This window comes from Oncorhynchus tshawytscha, linkage group LG11, assembly GCF_018296145.1.
Source record: "Oncorhynchus tshawytscha isolate Ot180627B linkage group LG11, Otsh_v2.0, whole genome shotgun sequence".
NCBI classification, from domain to species: Eukaryota; Metazoa; Chordata; class Actinopteri; order Salmoniformes; family Salmonidae; genus Oncorhynchus; species Oncorhynchus tshawytscha.
Genome location: NC_056439.1, coordinates 35,516,205 through 35,536,034, shown reverse-complemented (window position 1 = coordinate 35,536,034; position 19,830 = coordinate 35,516,205). Strand labels below are relative to the sequence as shown.

Here is a 19,830-nt window from a genome sequence, read left to right as displayed (position 1 = left end):
ACTGTTCTCTGACGGGTTGACAGCATTTGATAGCCATACAGATTACTACACCCAGTACTAGCTACGTCTTTAGTTACGTGTGCTAATATTCTCAGAACTTTTTATGGCCATATTGAGGCTTTTTTACAAGCATTATTGATTTGAGCTACTCTGGCACGGTATATAATCTACAATACTATCTCTACCGCCATAAGTAATCAGAATCAACACTCAGAGGGAAGAAGATAACTAGCTAACTGTGTTTAGGGGACGAGCTGGTTTAGCCTAACGATGTCAGCACAAATCATTAGTGGAAAAGAAGTTTCAGCGTAAGTGTAATTTTTTTAAACTAATCTGTTGGACGATTTTGTAAATTTGCTCGCTAGCACACATTTATGGTACAGATATAACAAAGCACCATGTTGATTTTGTGTAAGTTAACGTTATCTATAGGAACATTGCAGGCAGGTTTCGTCGCATATCTAACGTTCTGTTGCAGTCCATAGAAATAGAATACGTCTTTGATATTGGGTCAGTGTTTGGATCGTTAACAGCCACGTGCATCAAGCATGGTTTGGCAACCTCACATTCTATTCTCAGGATGTTCTGTAGAATCTCATTACAATATATTGCAAACATCAAACAAAGTTGGATCAGATTCTAAAAAAAACATAAGAATTCTATCTCTCATTCTCATGAAGTTCTAAATGCAACAGTGTCCATTTTGGTGATGTCGACGTGAACGACCCTCCAACTGGTAATTGATTACTAGTTGGAAAGTCGTCCTATAATGCTGCGTTCATAACCAAGTGGAATGACCAATGCTGATGTTGTAAATGCCAGTTGGATGCATTCACGTGCTTTGAACTAGTTGAGGAACGTTGATTGGCTAATGGCCAACAAGCTGTCAACCATAAACTCGAAGTACAGCCAGTATTCTTGTAAACCCCATTATATTAGATTTTTAAAAAATATAAATAATGTTTTGTTCCATTTAACTGCTGGAAATGTTATCAATTTTTGATAGATTAGTTTCCCACAAGTAATTACCAGTTGGAGGTGTGTTCAAGTGGAATTTTCCAGTTGTATGTGGTAAATACCACCTTCTCACTTGGTTATGAATGCAGGGTAAGTCTCAGGTAAAGTAGATGGAAACAATATTGCAGTAATTTTTGCAGCTTCACTGGAATATTGTGAAAAATTCTGGGCAAAGTTGGTACCACGAACTAGAATGTTTCATTCTATTTTTATTAGGGGTGGGTGATATGGCCAAAATATCATGTCACTGTATACAAATAAAAAAGATGGATGGTATTTGACGGTATTTTATGTTTTTGATAATAAAAGTTCTACATTTGCTTTAAGAGTAGTGTGTGACCTTAGGATGGCAACACACACATTCTGAGGGATTTCAATGGGTGTTTCTCCATTCGGATTGTTTTTTTTACTGATCAGTTCAAACTAAAATGAACTTTCAGCATTTTCATTGATTTCTACATTTCCTGCACTCATTTGAGATAATTTTCACACTGCCACGTAGGGCTGCACAATATGAGCAAACAATCTAGGATGTATTTTTAACCAAATTATGCAATTGCAATTTGACTTGTGATTTAGAGCAAAACACTTGGGTGAACTGTTGGAATCATGGAAATTGAATGATTTTTCTAAAGTAAGAATATAATACTGGGCACCTTGAATATGGCATCTGACATCACAATGAATGAAAATGCTAGGGAGGAGTTATTGTGACAGAGTAGGAACCAAAGTGTTGATAGGTGATTCCTAGGGGACCCTATAATCTTTGGCTACATTGAATGTTTTCTGTTAGCTACTTCATTTATATTGAGAAGCAAAGTGAAAACAGCGTTGTTGTCATCAACACAGCTGTATGTGATGCATTAACCATACAAACTGAAATAGTCTCTTGTGGTCGAGGAACAACTAATGTGCTCCTTGAGTGACAGGGGGCGGGGCTAGGTCTGTGGAAAGCAACATGGAGAAAGAATGAGAACGAAGAGCGATGACTAAAGTAGCGATTTTAAACTATAAAAATGGATGTTGCGCACAACGTATCACATTTAACAAACCAAACATTCAAATACTTTTATAGAAGTAAAAACCCAAACCATTCCGTGTATCAATACTGGTATATCGTAAAATATGGTATACATACTGCCTAGCCCTACATTTTATGGTTTGCCACATTATTCCCAACCTTGATACATTATTATGTAATGGAAGGTGGCCTTTGACCAATTATTTTATTCATGTGAATATTTGAATATTGACCTCCAGTGGATGGATAGATTGAACAACACTGATATGCTTTATTAAATTGTATGTAATCCAAGATTTACCTACATTTAATTTCAATTGATTCGTCGAGTAGATTCATTAGTAATGTCCAAAAAACATAGAACAAGTAACAGCAAAGTTTCTCATCTGTGCCATATTTGTTTCCCAGCAGTGTTTTCAACAGGGCCCGGTTTCCCAAAGGTATCGTAAGGCTATTTTCATCATAAGATCCTATGGTTCGAACAAATTTAGCCTTAAGATGCTTTTGGGAAACCGGACCCAGTTAAGTTTTGAACAGTTCTAAGTCCAGTTCCACTTGATACTCACCTGACTGACTATGTCGTTTTGTCAAGAGTATTTTAGGTGACAACCTGACTTTTGATATCTGAAGGGACTTTTATTCAGCAACTCATGCTTGTCACAAGACTCAACTGCTAGTACCCTCCTAACTGTGCAACTCATACTACCCATTAGTCAATTAGGCCTATTTCAAGCTGAGTGACCGAAAACCACATATTCTTCAACTTACATCCTTTTCTTTAAGCAGTTCAGTTGTGCTGTTCATTACCTAAATCATTTCAGAGGTAACATTACAACAGTACTGCTTTAATCTGTGGAATAGGCTGTTGCAGAGTAGCTGCAAAGGAACTACTACACTGTGGCCTTGATCAGAGTACAACACTTGTTTGATGGCCTTCTATGGCCAGTGTTGACCAATAAAAGATTAGATAACTCCCTTGTACTGATACAATATAGACTATAGTGTTGACACCACTGTTATCTGCAACATTTATAGACAACCCGTAGTATTGTCAGGGTTAGAGACCTGAGGGTTGGTGACTGACTGGTTCAGCAAATTGTTAGTTGCTTTAATTGTGTCAGCCTTTTGTATCAATGAGTGAGAGAGAAAGCATAGGGTCCTATATAGTTAGCCTGTGATTTGTAACAGTTTGGTTATAAAACAAGTTGAGCCTAGCACAGTATAAGTTATTTTATAGTAATGTTTCACAGTAATAAACAAACTATTAGGCTATAAACAAATGCTCATTAAAATGGTGGATACAAACTGGTGTTAACTGTACTGGTTCCATGGTGGAAAAATACTTGTACGTCTGGGACTAATACTTTTTACATCAGTTTCTCTCTGAAGGCAATATTATTCACATGATGCATTGACATGTGACACTCCTTATTTTATATTGAACGCTGTTGTTTTCAGGGTCAAAGGTCTAGAGAAACTTTCTTTAAAAATGCAAATATGGTAAAAACACTGTTCTGAGCAGTAGCTGATGTTGAAATGTGTCTGTAGGGCCTACCTTGATTATTGGGTATTCTCAGTTGTGTGCAGAATGTGCAAACAAAATCATTGATTTCTCAATAGTAGTTGAAGAAACCAACTTTCAACCTGTCTGCAAGCAAGTCAGTCTTGCAGTCATGAGTGAGTTTAAGCACTTGTTAGTCTTTTTGTATATTTTGTATTGCTTAGTCCCTTTCAATTAAATTACCTTCCAAGACATCATTATTTGATCTTGTTGAAGACCAGAGGGTGTTTTAAACACAGAAAAACATATGTATTACCTCACACCAATCTGTTGTGGACTATGATAGGTTGATAAAGCTTTGTCCTTATCTCACACATTTTGCTTTGGTATCTGTTCATCCAACTCTGTGCACTGTGGTTTTCAGTTGCATCTATGACTGAATCAAGAGGTCTTACTGTGGCGGTCTGCATCCAGACCATGAGAAGTTGCTGAGGACCCTAAAATCCCTCTTAACTCACTCGTGTAACTGTTTAGTTGCAATAAAATGCTTAAGATGCTGTGCTGCTGAGATGCCCCTTCCAGATGGCCTCATTTGGGTGGACCGAAGGATTTCCATTGACATCATTTAGTGTAGGGCAATTCCATGGTAACAGAATTACGCTGAGACTCAGATTTTTCACTCTAAATGTATACCAAACAAAAACCATTGATTTCAAAGTTGAACAAACCATAGAACTCTATGCACAAGGACTACTTTGAACATTGTACAAAACACATTTACAGGAAGAACTGTGCAGATGCATAGTAATGAGTTCTAAAGTTGTTGCGTAGTACATTGCGGTCTCTCCCACGCCAAAATGGCCAACTACACCCAAGATTGCCTGTGGTCTGAGTACCTACGTGCCATTAGGGCTCCTTCCCAGCATTGCATTCCTGGGGGTGCTCTCCTCCATACCCCTGTGGTTGTCTCTCAGCTGGTAGTCATGCTGTACCTCACCTCTTGGACGCTCCAAGGTGCCATGTGGAGGGTTGAAGGGTGGAGGTCCATGGCTTCAGAGGTCTCTGGGCACACCACATCCCTGTAGGACATACCAGGTTCTAACCCTGAATAACTGTCCCTCTGCTTTCTCCCTGGGAGATTGACCGCAGGTCCTTTTGTGTCCACAGGCAGGTAAGGGAGAGGCTGAAGAAGGATGTGGCGCAGATGAAGACGCAGGACCCTAATTTTCAACCAGGTCTGGTTGTGTTACAGGTAAGTGCAAGAGTATGTTGTAAGGGCTCTAGTTCAAATCTTGATTCTGATTCTTCCCATGTAGAGTATTTTTTTCCCCATGGCCCGTTTCCTTAAATGGGCAATGGGTAGGGTTTTGTATCATTTTGAGAGTCACTAATTTGTGCTCCATGCCAAAATGATTACAGAATATAGCCTTGGGTCATATCTTCCCTCAGTCAGATTCAGAACCACTAGCTCCGAGTGGAGGGGCTAATCCCATTCGTATACTTTGTCTGTTATATGGCGCTAGCTAAAATATGAAACATAATGTATTAATGGTCTAACATTGGTTATTGACTAGTTTGTAAAAGCATTATTGGAACAAACAAAGACTACAGATTTCTCAATTTTGCTGTGCACTTTTCAGGTGGGGGACAGAGATGATTCAAACCTCTACATCAGCATGAAGCTGAAGGCAGCAGCTGAGGTAAATAACAGAATGCCTGATGTGATCGTTCCTGTTTCATACATATTCCAAATTGTTCTCTGTTCAGTTCTTAAAGGGATACTTCATGATTTTGGCAATGGCCCTTTATCTACTTTCCCAGATACCATAGACTTCGAGTCATTGAGCTTACGGTAGTTAGCATTGGCTGGCAAAACTACCTCAATTCCTTCGTACTGCATGCAGAGACATAAACATGGTATCGACAAATTCATCTGACGCTGGGGAAGTAGATAAAATCCCGAAGTATCCCTTTAAACTCTGTTTTTCTTGTGCCTACTGTAGATTGGAATTAATGCCACACACCTGAGGCTCCCCAAGACTGCCACAGAGGATGAGGTGAGGAGGGATCCTGAGGGGGTTAACTTCACAGCTTGCATAGCGTTTCTGCTTGGTGGTCTCTGCAGGCCTCTTTCTGGCACTCTGTTTGTCTGTCATTCTCTCTCTATAGCTTTCTTTCCCTCCCACTCTATTTCACACACCCCATCACTCTGTAGGTGCTGCACAGCATTATGGAGGTGAATGAGAACTCTGCTATCCATGGCCTCATCGTTCAGCTGCCTCTGGACTCCATCCACAAAATAGATACTGAGAAGGTGACAAACGTTGTGGCCCCAGAGAAGGATGTGGATGGGTGAGCCCTGAGATTTGTTTTGTGTGACCAGTTTACAGATTTTCATGTGAATATTCTAAAATCTGCATGAAGAAAATATGCACGTTTTCCCACCGGTGGTGTTTCCACCAAACTGACTTGTTGCAGATACAAATCAGTGCAACTTAGTGCACCCAAAATGTACTTTTTCACTTCTGTTTTGTACCGAATAAAAATCTAAAGTTCATTGTGTTTCCATTGCATTTTCAACTCTACCGATATAGTTTTGTCTCAAACTGTTGCGTTAAATAGCAAACGTACATGCTCTGGTCTTGGAACATGTGCTCTAGCCAACAATTCACAGATACAGTGCAGGTAGGCTAGTCTACATAATTAGATTATTATGGATAAGAGCAGGAATATTTTTATTTGTCAAACGACAGTCAAGCATCGATCATCATTTAACTACAATCAGAACCTCGATATTTATTGGAAAGGGGCATCAAGATCACTGCACTTTCACCACTCTGTGAAGTTAATCAGAATTTATTTAATCTGTAGCCTAATGAACTGCATGGTTTCCCAAGTCGTAGTGGGAGGACCACACACCATACCGTCCATTGACTCCAAGTTTACTGCGATATGATGGTTTTTATATCAATAGTTGCGCATAATGGAATTTCCACTGCCATTTCTCACTTAATTAATTTTACAGACACAAAAAGATCCCACCATGTCAAACGAACAAATGAACTGTCTGCATTTATAAAATTGTAACGAAACTTCCTGTTTCCATCACAGCTGTTGTAATTCATTTTTTAAATCTGGTATGACTACTCGCATAACCTGTATGGGAATTTGGTTAGTGAAACCATTTTTGCCACTCTGGAAGTGTTCTAGTTCCATTTGTGTAGTGTAAGCCATGATTATATTGTGTTTATTGGACAGTGATGCTGATACAGGCTGTGTGTTTAGAGGATGCAGGCCTTTTGTATTGGTGTTTAGGAAGCTCCATTAATCTCTTGCTCCTCTAATTGACTCTATTGATTCAGATTGTTCTCTGGACTTAATGAGAGACCAGTAAAGGAGCTTCTGTACTGCACTTAGCTGGGCCTGTTAAAAAGACAGGGCCTGAATTATAACCAGTGTACTAACGATGAGGACATTGATTTATGTCGTCATCTCAAAAGAGTACAGATTTTTTTCTCCTGATGGTTTTAATCATGCGTAGCTTGTTAGGGAGACAATGTTGAAAAGGGGAAAAGAAAGAAGGCTTTCTAGGAAATACAATGTACCATCAGAAAGAGTTTGTGTGTGTGTGTATATAGTACGTGAAAGTATGACTAACTCTTATTGGTTAGAAACTGGATGGCGGATGCTCATAATGAGTGTACTCTGTGTGTGTGTGTGTGTGTGTGTGTGTGTGTGTGTTCCTAGTCTGACCTGTATAAATGCTGGGAAGCTGTCCCGGGGGGACTTGGGTGACTGTTTCATACCCTGTACTCCTAACGGCTGCATGGAGCTCATCAGACAGACTGGTGGGTACAGCAGAGAAACTAGTTATGAGCCAATGCTAATGAGCTGAATTACTTAATATGTAGAAGTGCTTAATTTAATGATTGACACTGCAGTGCATCTGTGCAGGTGTTTCTGTGGCCGGGAAGAGAGCTGTGGTGATTGGCCGCAGTAAGATTGTGGGCGCGCCCATGCATGACCTACTGCTGTGGAACCACGCTACCGTGACAACCTGCCACTCAAAGACTGCTGACCTCGCTGCTGAGGTAACCCAAGCCCAGGATATGTCACATGCTCACTCAGAACATGAAAACACTCAACCGTATATACAGGCCGTTCCTATCCATATAAACATGTACTACAGGCAACTCATCATGATGCTGTATACAGGTAGATGACATGTCACATACAGATCCCACATACCGGAGCACTACTGTTTATTAGATTGACAGACTTGTGCCATGAAACAAACTAGTATAGTGAGGAGATCCATCCAGTCCCCTCTCTTTCCAGGTGGGCAGAGCAGACATCTTGGTGGTTGGGATTGGGAAAGCAGAGATGGTGAAGGGGGATTGGGTGAAGAAGGGAGCGGTGGTCATCGACTGCGGCATTAATCACATCCCAGGTTAGTATGGTCCCCTCCATTAGATTCCATTTTGACAAGTACTCTTTTATTTATTTATTTTTTTAAGATTTTTGAATAAATATGAGATAAACATGGAGTGAATCATCGGTTCTCCATGGAGCTGGTACTTCTCTTCATGGGTAACATTTAGGGGCATTGTAGGTAACATTTAGGGGTGCTTGTGTTGACGGCATGGTTCCTTTCTGTGCTCCTCAGATGAGACGCGGCCCAGTGGGAAGCGTGTGGTGGGGGATGTGCACTACTCCTCTGTTAAGGAGCAGGCTGGCTTCATCACTCCAGTACCAGGAGGAGTGGGGCCCATGACTGTGGCCATGCTCATGCAGGTAGTTGGGAACAACTGGGTATTGAACACGGCGATTGTCTGTATATATATATATATATATATATATAAGTTAGCCCAGCAAGCTAAGGCTTTGGAAAACGAGTCCTCAGATCTTAGGCAAGGTTACTCATCACGTGAGTGTAGCTTACTGATCCACCTCCACCACAAAGGCAGTGGCATCCCTACTAGTAATCACACAAACCATACCGCCTCCAAAATTCATCCTGTGAGAAATTCACATTTCAGGGGAAAAGTGGTATTTATTTGTGATGGAGCAGCTCCCTGTCCTGTGACTTCATCAATGCCATTCGCTCAACTGTTAACGCAGCATGACATCATGGCAAAGACAGACTGTTAAACTGAATGTGGAGAATTTTGTAGTAGATGAGGTGTTATTTCAGACACTCATTTGTTTCTGTCTGGTAATCCTCTGAGGTAATAGAATTCTAACAACATAAATTAATGGAAAGCAATGTTTTATTCCCTTTTATGGCACTGTGCAATCCACAGTTGCACAGAGCACATTCAGTGAGAATGAATGGCTTTTATCTATAAGGCATAACCATAGAAGTGAATTGTCTTTTGAGTTTGGTACAAATTCCAATCTATACACACATGCGCACTATACTCACATGTGTACATGGATTTGGTGTTGTAGAGTAGTGGCCTGAGGGCGCACACTTAATGTGTTGTAAAGTCTTCTGTGTAATGTATATAGCTGCCTTATTTTTTGCTATTACCCCAGGAAGGAGGCAGCAGCTAATTGGGATCCATAATAAATACAATCTAAATGTGTAAACTGAGCTTTTCATTGGCTGTGTGCTTTGTTGTTTCTCTTCATCTCCAGAACACAGTGCTAAGTGCCAAGCGCTTCCTGGAGTCTCACCAGCCAGGCAAGTGGAGCATCACCTACACCAAGCTCATCCTGCAGAAGCCTGTGCCAAGGTTTGTCCCCTCATCCTCTGCATAACTTTCCCTCTGATGTGGAATCACTTTATTTTCTAGTCGTTTAGTAATTTTTCGTACTTTTCATACTTTTTTCAACCTTCCACTAAAGCTCTAGTCTAATTTTGGTTCTCTACTTCATGTTTGAAAGCCCTAAATTTGGTCCTCAGGGACTTCCATGACATTTCCTGCCTGCTGTTGCTGCTGAATAAATGTGTGACCTGACTGTGGCCCTCAGTGACATTGTGATCTCGCGTTCCTGCGTGCCCAAGCCCATCGACCGACTGGCCACGGAGGTGGGGCTGCTGTCGGACGAGGTGGAGCTCTATGGGAAGACCAAGGCCAAGGTGCAGCTGGACATCATCAGTCGCCTGCGGGCACAGCCTGATGGGAAATACGTGGTGGTCACTGGGTATGCTCTGTACAATAAACTTGTGTTCTTGTTGTGTTGTAGATGTAACATGGAAAATGTGCTCCTTTTTCGACTACAGTGGCCTGGTACAGAACTCTTCATTTATCAAGATTGATTATCTATTATGCTCTCGGGAATGTTTCACACCAGTGTTTATGTTGTCTGTACCTCTAGAATCACCCCCACCCCACTGGGAGAGGGAAAGAGCACCACCACCATAGGACTGGTCCAGGCTCTGGGTGCTCACATGAAGCTCAATGTCTTCGCCTGTGTCCGCCAGCCCTCCCAAGGCCCCACCTTCGGAATCAAAGGTGAGCACTGAGTGATGCTGCCCTTTACTGACTGGTTGGATGCCTTTTGTGGGAAAATGTAAGGCTTTATCAATGCTCAGTTGTTATCAATGCTAAATGCCTGGAATGTTCTATCTACAGGAGGTGCTGCTGGAGGTGGATATTCTCAAGTAATTCCCATGGAGGAGGTACTGCACTGAATGATTTCCATTCTGTTCCAGACATTGATCATTCAGGAAGGGGTTTCGGTATAAAGCTATATTTGACCATATGGTTTAATTATGATTTCAGTTCAACCTCCACCTCACAGGAGATATCCACGCCATCACAGCTGCCAACAACCTGGTGGCGGCCGCCATAGACGCCCGTCTGTTCCATGAAGCCACCCAAACAGACAAGGTGAACCCTCTCGGTTGCTGACATCTGTTCTTGAGAAAGATTGCACTGCACAAGGTGGTATTCCATGTTTGATTAATGTGTGTGTCTGTCCATTTATCTTTCTCACTCATTCCCTCTCCCACAGGCTTTATATAACCGTCTGGTCCCTCTTAGTGGAGGTCAGAGGACATTCTCCCCCATCCAGATAAACAGACTAATGGTACAAACTCAATTGTATCCGTGGATGACAATGCCATTATTATCTTGACTGTCTTAGGGAGGGAATTTCTCTACTATTGTCTCTGTATGTGATCCCTGTAGAGACTGGGCATCGAGAAGACTGACCCCACCACTCTGACCGAGGAGGAGATAACCCGCTTTGCCCGACTAGACATGGACCCTGACTCCATCACCTGGCACAGAGGTACTGAAGACTACTGGATATGTACCCTGAGTGGCCTGACTGTTGTGTATAATGTATACTCTACTACAGGGCTCTCGAACCCTGGTCCTGGAGAGCTACAGTCCTGTATGTTTTCACTCCTACCCTAATCTAGCACACCTGATTGTAATAATTAGCTGGTTGATAAGCTGAACCAGGTTAGTTACAACTGGGGTTGGAGTGAAAACATACAGGAGGGTAGCTCTCCAGAAACTGGGTTGGAGATCCCTGCTATACTATGACATGTCAGTGTTGAGATGTAGAGCAGTGTTTTAATGGGTCTTTGTGTCATTTCAGTGATAGACACCAATGATCGTTTCCTGAGGAAGATCACCATTGGCCAATCGCCAACTGAGAAGGGACACACTAGGGAGGTATGTAAAAGTTCATAGTACACATGCTTTTCTTTCATTAGTTAGTTGCCCATTGATACTGCTGTTGACTCTAGTTCTGTCCTCCTCCCCCAGGCTCAGTTCAGCATCACGGTGGCCAGTGAGATCATGGCCGTGCTGGCTCTCACCAGCAGCCTGAAGGACATGCGCCAGCGCCTGGCTAAGATGGTGGTGGCAACCAGCCGCAGTGGGCAGCCCATCACCACAGAGGACCTGGTAATTGGCCCTAGTCTCCCCCTCACACTGTCAACCAACACATAGACAGTTGAGGTTTGTGATGAGTGCTTGTTCCTTAAAAGATTCTCACCATTTCATTGTTCCCTCTGTGTGCAGGGTGTGAGTGGAGCCCTGACTGTGCTGATGAGGGATGCCATCAAGCCCAACTTGATGCAGACTCTGGAGGTGGGCGGGACAGGGAGGGGAGGGAGGGAGCTCCTCAGGGTGGAACGTTACTGGCCTTGCAACTGGGGGAGAGGAGAGGGAAGCAAAGCCATGTGGGAAAATGGGTTTCCAGATTATTTAATTGGTTAGGGTAGTGTGGATGTGAAGCTTCCTATGTTCTCACGGAGCAGTGATGACACAGTCTGGAGAAGACAGATAGCGTGTGCTTGTGGCTGTTTTTAGTTTAGTTACTAATCCCCTGTTTCTCTTTGAGAAGTTCTGAGGCAGGATTGGGTACAAAGTAGCTAATCTATTTGTATCATATCAACAGATATTCCAAAGCCTAGAACTTGCTTAGCTAAGTTTGTTGACTGCAGATATGTGATTCTGTGTTTGATGTGGTAGACTTGACTTCTGTGAGTCAGTGGTGACATTGTCACTGGCTGAGTGTGTGTTCTGCTGCTGGATGATTGAGAGGAGTTTCTCTACAGGGAACCCCCGTATTTGTCCACGCCGGACCTTTCGCCAACATCGCCCACGGCAACTCCTCCGTCCTGGCTGATAAGATAGCCCTGAAGCTGGTCGGCCCGGAGGGATTTGTGGGTAAGTGGAGCTGAAACACACAGCCTCTCCCTTGGCAAGAAACAAAACGATGAACACCTCTTGTAATGTGCGTGTTGGTTGTTTCTCTCATGGGACAGTGACTGAGGCTGGGTTCGGCGCTGACATCGGCATGGAGAAATTCTTCAACATCAAATGCCGCTACTCCGGCCTGCGGCCTCACGTGGTGGTACTGGTGGCCACCGTCCGAGCCCTGAAGATGCATGGAGGTGGGCCAACGGTGAGTGACTGCACAGTTTACTGGAGGTCTTTGAAATCTTTCTACCCTTGTTCTAATGGTGGTGCCAATGGGCAGCTTTCAGAAAGACTGCTTCAGAAAAAAACTATTAAAGGGCAGGTTTGCCCCCTCAAAAGATGAGTAGCGGTTGCTCAGTGTAGTCAATTATAATCATCAGAACAACCTAGAGAATGTTCACATATTAATGTCATATATACAGTTCAAAAGTTTGGGGTCACTTAAATGTCTTAGTTTTTTATTTATTTAAAATAACATCAAATTGATCAGAAATACAGTGTAGATGTTGTAAATTACTATTGTAGCTGGAAATATTCCATTTTGCATAGAAGGCCAGCATCCCGGAGTCGCCTCTTCACTGTTGACGTTGAGTCTGGTGTTGTGTGTGTACTATTCAATGAAGCTGCCAGTTGAGGACTTGTGAGGTGTCCGTTTCTCAAACTAGACACACTAATGTACTTGTCCTCTTGCTCAGTTGTGCACCGGGCCTCCCACTCCTCTTTCTATTCTGGTTAGCGCCAGTTTGCGCTGTTCTGTGAAGGGAGTAGTACACCGTTGTACGAGATCTTCAGTTTCTTGGCAATTTCTCTCATGGAATAGCCTTCATTTCTCAGAACAAAAATGGACTTTCGAGTTTCAGAAGAAAGGTCCTTGTTTCTGGCCACTTTGAGCCTGTAATCGAACCCACAAATGCTGATGCTCCAGATACTCAACTAGTCTAAAGAAGGCCAGTTTTATTGCTTCTTTAATCAGAACAACAGTTTTCAGCTGTGCTAACATCATTGCAAAAGGGTTTTCTAATGATAGATTAGCCCTCTAAAATTATAAAACTTGGATTAGCTAACACAACGTGCCATTGGAACACAGGAGTGGTGGTTGCTGATAATGGGCCTCTGTACGCCTATGTAGAGATTCATTCAAAATCTGCCATTTCCAGCTACAATAGTCATTTGCAACATTAACAATGTCTACACTGTATTTCTGATCAATTTGATGTTTGCTTTTATTTCAAAAACAAGGACATTTCTAAGTGACCCTAAACTTTTGAACGGTAGTGTATATATTCTCTCCTATAGAATGTCCTATCCCGCTTCAATCAATGCAGGTGCACTGTTGAGAATGTAATTCCATTTCCTGCTTGGTGGTCACACAGGAAGACCTGTCATTCTGCTGCTTTAGCTCTATCCCCACAAACACTAGTATGTTTCGGCCCCTTATTGTTTGTTCTAGGTTAGTAATTTGATAGCTTTTTGACTGATCTTTCTCCTTTGATGCAGGTTACTGCTGGGATGGCCCTGCCCAAAGAATATGTGGAAGAGGTAAGACACTTCTCTGCGCCTCACACCCACTCTCTCAATTCAGCCCCAACCCTTTTACACCGCATCACATCAGGGAAAGAGCAGCTATCCTAAATGTACCACTTCCCTTTTATGATAATGTTCTGTTAATGGCATATTGCTCATCCTCTGGTTTTAAGTAGAGCTGTGGTGGTCATGAAATTGTCAGCCGGTCATAGTAATTGACCGTTAATTAACATAAACACATGTAGCATCTGCTGGCTTCCACGCATAACCTGCAGACCTATAATATCTACATTTGAAAAAGTATAATAAATCCATGTAATATAGCCTACACCAGAGGAACAGTACAGCATAGGTTGTCCTTGTGTTAGGCTGTGATCTGGCTATGCCATAATTCTGAGGGCTACGCTAGTTCATTTAGCAGACAAGATTTGCTTAGAATTCAATGGCATTATTTATAGTAATCGGAATACAATTGAACATAGCTGAATAAAATAGGAAGGATATTTTCTCCGAACAATTTGAGGGAGTGCGCACATGCGGCAATTCTGTGTTGAGTGGTTAATAAAGAAACAGGTACTCCTATGCTTAATTTAGAGTTATTTATGTAACCTTAGTTATAGGCTAGATTTTTAATTCATTCTTAGGCTGCATGATGCGACTAATGATTTGAAAAAAGTTGCATGAAAGGCATGAGCTCTGCTTTGTTTTGTTTTTTTTGCGCAGGCTGTTCACACTTCATCAGTTTCTCATTCACAATTTGACAAGCACTTGATAATGCCTCGAATTTCCCGGCTGCATCCCCTTCGTGTGGCCGTAATGCCCCCTAAAAAAATCCATTCCTTTTGTGGCCGTTGTGCGTTTGGGCTGAATATAATAATTCCATTCTCCCAGCTGCCGAAGCACCTTTCACTCACATAGCTCTCATTCACATGATCAGGCCTTTCTCACAGGCTACAAGTGAAGACAGACACATCCGGGATGCAACTGCGCACGTCCTTATTCAATTCCGAGGTGCATATTGGAAGAACTGTCCACATTTACTTTTCGTCAGCCAACAAGATGAGTAGGCCTAACAAAACAGCAAAAGCCCTAGCCTACTATGTCAATCTACTATCCTCCATAGTACAAAAGTTGACTTATTCTGTGCGATTTAAATAAATATTCCAAACATATTTGAGGGCAGTTGTGGGATGTGATAGATCCCGAATTAATACAACCACTAGCATCAAAAAACCTGTTTTAAGCAATGAGCCTGACTCAATAGATGAGCAGGTTTAGCCTAATGTTGAACTATTTGGTTATTTATTCACATAAGTGCAGCAATGCACACACTGCAGTCAGTTGTGGGAATGTTCCATTAGCAGGAAAACACCATTCTCAAAAGTGACCACAAATGCGATTATGCATGTAATGCTTTTATTATTAAGGTGCATTTTTATAGTGAAAATGAACTTCCCCAAACTTGAAACTCACATGCTGCGTATGTATGCCAGTTAGGCTCTACACCCGTTGTAAAGCGGATTAATGTGCTTCATTTTAAGACGTTTTTTGATTACTTTAGTTGTGATATCAACTTTACCAAAACATAGGCCTGGGCTAGGCTATATGAGGTGTGCGACTATGATTTGAAAAAGTAGGAGGAGAAAAAAAGCATGTGCTGTTTTCCTTATGATGGGCATCATTCACAAGTGATAGGCTAATATTTCCACCCATCACACTATTCTTGATTTAAGCTTGTCTTTACATATATTATTTAGTTTGTGAAATTTGATTTAGAATGGACCATTATCATGTGGCTGTAATACAGTCACCGTAAGCGCCCTAGTCGTAAGACTTCATTAGAAGGCATCAAGAGCATGTGCGTGGTATTTGCTTTGTGTCTTGTGACACAATTCTCATCTGATGCAATTAGTTCATCCATTATGCGGTGCAATTAGGTCCAGTTCACATGCTACCTTGATTTTACATGGACCATTGCCCAATACCTATTGGCTACATGTGATCATTGATGTGAGTAGAAAATAGCTCCACTTAACTCTCTCTCGGGTGTCTCTACAAAGCCAGACTGTACGAGGTATATTATATAATAGCTGTATATAAAAATAAACTTTTGTGTGTTTCTGTGTAGAACCTTGAGCTGCTGGAGAAGGGCTGCAGTAACATGAGGAAACAAGTGGAGAATGCCAGGCACTTTGGAGTGCCAGTGGTGGTGGCCGTCAACGCTTTCAAGTAAGTCCTAGTCATGGTGAGCATCTGAAACTATTTTACCCCTCTTTGTCCAGTGTTTTAACCTCTGACCTGTGTCTCCCTGACTGCAGGACGGACACTGAATCAGAGCTGGACCTGATCTGCACCCTGGCCAAGGAGGTAGGGGCCTTTGATGCGGTGCGCTGCTCTCACTGGGCTGAAGGGGGTGCTGGTGCCGTGGCCCTGGGACAGGCTGTGCAGAGGGCTTCTGAGGCCCCCAGTGACTTCAAGTTCCTCTATGATGTCGAGGTAAAGCGAGCGTCGGCCTCAAGTCAAAGACCGTGTTTTTCACTATATGACATGGATGCATTGATTTCATCCTGCTCAGGAAATCAATTGATGAAATCAATAATTTTTCTTCCATTCATCTCATCAGTCATGTCTGTAGATGAAAAAATTGCTGATTTAGATGAGACCTAGATGACTGTTTTGATCATAATATTTATACATCAAGTGATTTCCCAGAATAGTATAACTTAATCTTTCTCCTCATGTACTGTTGTAAATGCGTGCATTACATTTAAACATGTTGGAGAATCAGTGTAGATGACCTGAACCAGTTCTATGGTACTCATATGTTGTACGAATGTGTATTTTTGTCTGTCTGAATCGCTTGTAGCTGCCCATTGCGGATAAGATCCGGATCATTGCTCAGAAGATCTATGGGGCTGATGACATAGAGCTGCTGCCAGATGCCCAGCACAAGGTGGAGCTCTACACCAAACAGGTATAATAGCTGTGAGACCAAGGCGTTTAATGGAGACGGTTCTTTGTTTACATGTTTTGTATAAAACCTATTTGTTTGTCGCACACTACTCATTGATTTCTGGAGCACATTTTCAACCTTTTATCTTGAAGGTTCAAGAAAACAGTCTGGAGGGTTCACATTTCTATTTGAGGTTTTACTCTCCTTTCAATGAACGCCATATTTGTTTTGTTCAGGGCTTTGGGAATCTGCCCATCTGCATGGCCAAGACCCACCTGTCCCTGTCCCACGAGGCGGATAAGAAGGGCGTGCCCACAGGTTTTGTCCTGCCCATCAGAGACATCCGTGCCAGTGTGGGTGCTGGGTTCCTCTACCCTCTTGTTGGCACGGTAAGAAAGCACTGGCCTGGAGAATAACTATATTTAAAATATCCATGAGCTCAACAGAAAATCAACTGAATCAATGAAGAGTCAAATCAATCTCTTGATCAGAGGACACAAAGTACAAGTACAGTTTATTCATTTTTTGGCCCCATCCTAGATGCCCACAATTCCAGGGCTGCCCACAAGGCCCTGTTTCTATGACATTGACCTAGACCCTGAGACTGAGCAGGTCAACGGACTCTTCTAAGAGGGGTTCCACCCTTTCTAACGGTAAGGAATCCGCTACATTACAGCTATACAAATTATGCAACAACCCATACAAGCATACAGAAATGGTTGATGTCTGTAATGATTCTTGTTATTTTTCTCTCTGTTGTGCTATCTTTATCTTTCCATTAACAGAGGTGATCTGTGGTCTGCAGCCCCCAAAACAAGGCCTAATGAAATGTGATGGAGTAGTAACTGGAAGCTCTTCTCTCCCTTGTCAATAATGTCCTGTATTTTTCACTGTCGCTGACGTCTGTCAATAGTACATTTTCTCTGCCCATGGTCACTGAAGGGTAAAATAAAGAAACTTAATTAAGAAACGGTTTGTCCTTCTGATATTATTCTGTATTAAATTCTAGATGGGGGGGAAATTGCCTGTTTACATTCATTTAAAAAGATTCTCCGGTACCTTTTTTGTATACTTTTTTGCCAGTAGCTCTGAAAGTAGCACTCATGAGACAAAAGCGGTCCCTGAAAGATGTGTACTGTCACATATGTGCACCACGTCATTGCCCTCTCGTGTCCACTGAGCCATTGGGTCCACCCTGATAACGCTGGGCAGGCCTCTTGCTAGCTGTTGCTCAAATGTGAGGGGCTGAAGCTAATTGGCTAGAACTCGAATTTCTAGGGTGCTGGCCCACGTGCAGGGAAATGTAGGGAAAATGGCGCGGCACAGCTTCCAGAAAAGTTGCTTTCAAACTAGGGATTTCATGGCTAATTGAGTTGAAAGATGAATTTTGCTCTTAGATCATTCATCTATGATCTACACCTTGAGACATACAGCCCAAAGTGGGAGGTTTAAAAAAATACTTTCTTAATCACCAAAGTACCAGAGCATGTTTTTTAATAATCACCTCTGAACATAAACAAACCTTCCCAGGAGCTACTGTATCAGACCCTTCCGATGTTCAGTGTTGTCTGATAATACTGTACATGGTAAGGAGACACTGGGGAGAGGGAGACCTCAGATCATGAATCAGGTGGTTATCAGTGTGATTTGTGTGTAAATTAGACTGTCTATTGCCATGGGCTGGTAAAGGACAGTTTTTTTGGGGGGGGGGATTCAAAACAATGTTGAAAATTAGGCAGAGCAAATTCTGACATTGCTGCCTTATAAAAAGTTATGTGACAGTGACTATCCTTGTGGTTTAAAGATTGGTCGTAATAGTGTCTATTCAAATGTGTTCTTGTTGCCATTCTTTGTTCGGTATTCTAATGTAGAATGACTAATACTGTTAAAGTACTGTACACCAATTGATTCTGTGTAATTTGAGCATGTTACTTAATGACTGACTTTTATACCAGAAAATTATTTCAATGGATAAGGTATTTTTAAATGTCCATAATGACAAATCGAAAACAGGTTTTTAGGATTTTTTGCAAATGTATTAAATATAAAAAATTAAAAAACTTATGATTTGGAAAGGCACACACCTGTCTGTATAAGGTTCTAGAGTTGACAGTGCATGTCAGTAAAAACCAAGCCGTGAGGTTGACGGAATTGTCCACAGCGCTCCGAGACAGTATTGTGTCGAGGCACAGCTCTGGGGAAGGGTACCAAAACATTTCTGCATCATTGAAGGTCCCCAAGAACACAGTGGCCTTATATGGAAGAAGTTTGGAACAACCGAGACTCTTCTTAGAGCTGGCCGCCCGGCCAAATTGAGCAAACGGGGAGAAAAGACTTGGTCAGGGAGGTGACCAAGAACCCGATGGTCACTCTGACAGAGCTACAGAGTTCCTCTGTGATGATGGGAGAACCTTCCAGAAGGACAACCGTCTCTGCAGCACTCCACCAATCAGTCCTTTATGGTAGAGTGGCCAGATGGAAGCCACTCCTCAGTAAATGGCACATAGCCCGCTCTCAGACCATGACTCTCAGACCATGACATACAAGATTCTCTGGCCTGATGAAACCGAGATTGAACTCTTTGGCCTGAATGCCAAGCGTCACGTCTAGAGGAAACCTGGCACCATCTCTATGATGAAGCATTGTGGTGGCAGCATCATGCTGTGTAGATGTTTTTCAGCGGCAGGGACTGGGACTAGTCAGGATCGAGGGAAAGATGAACAGAGCAAAGTACAGAGATCCTTAATGAAAACCTGGTCCAGAGTGCTCAGGACCTCAGACTGGGGTGAAGGTTCACCTTCCAACAGGACAAAGATCCTAAGCACACAGCCAAGACAACGCAGGAGTGGCTTTGGGACAAGTCTGAATGTCCTTGAGTGGCCCATCCAAAGCCCAGATGGACTATGTACAGGTGCAGTGATCTGTGAGCTGCACTGACAGCTGGTGCTAGTGAGGGAGGTAAGTGATTTAGTGATTTTTGCAGTTTGTTCCAGTCATTGGCAGCAGAGAACTGGAAGGAGAGGCGGCCAAAGGAAGAATTGGCTTTGGGGGTGATCAGTGAGATATACCTGCTGGAGCGCATGCTACGGGTGGGTGCTGCTATGGTGACCAGTGAGCTGAGATAAGGCGGGGCTTTACCTAGCAG

General features: G+C 42.5%; 1 protein-coding gene across 1 annotated transcript; it reads left to right on the top strand.

Annotated features, from left to right (window-relative positions):
* Positions 1 to 33: 33 nt before the first annotated feature.
* mthfd1b (methylenetetrahydrofolate dehydrogenase (NADP+ dependent) 1b) lies at positions 34 to 17,655 on the top strand. Its single transcript, XM_024437483.2, has 28 exons — positions 34 to 308; positions 4,707 to 4,791; positions 5,180 to 5,239; positions 5,543 to 5,596; positions 5,755 to 5,891; positions 7,287 to 7,387; positions 7,494 to 7,630; positions 7,878 to 7,989; positions 8,206 to 8,333; positions 9,180 to 9,277; positions 9,516 to 9,689; positions 9,864 to 10,000; positions 10,121 to 10,167; positions 10,271 to 10,378; positions 10,503 to 10,577; positions 10,679 to 10,781; positions 11,097 to 11,173; positions 11,267 to 11,407; positions 11,525 to 11,593; positions 12,064 to 12,175; positions 12,274 to 12,413; positions 13,706 to 13,747; positions 15,861 to 15,961; positions 16,051 to 16,228; positions 16,599 to 16,706; positions 16,922 to 17,074; positions 17,226 to 17,338; positions 17,471 to 17,655. The coding sequence occupies exons 1-27, from the start codon at positions 271 to 273 to the stop codon at positions 17,313 to 17,315; spliced, it is 2,805 nt and encodes a 934-aa protein (XP_024293251.1). The 5' UTR covers positions 34 to 270; the 3' UTR covers positions 17,316 to 17,338; positions 17,471 to 17,655.
* Positions 17,656 to 19,830: the final 2,175 nt, after the last annotated feature.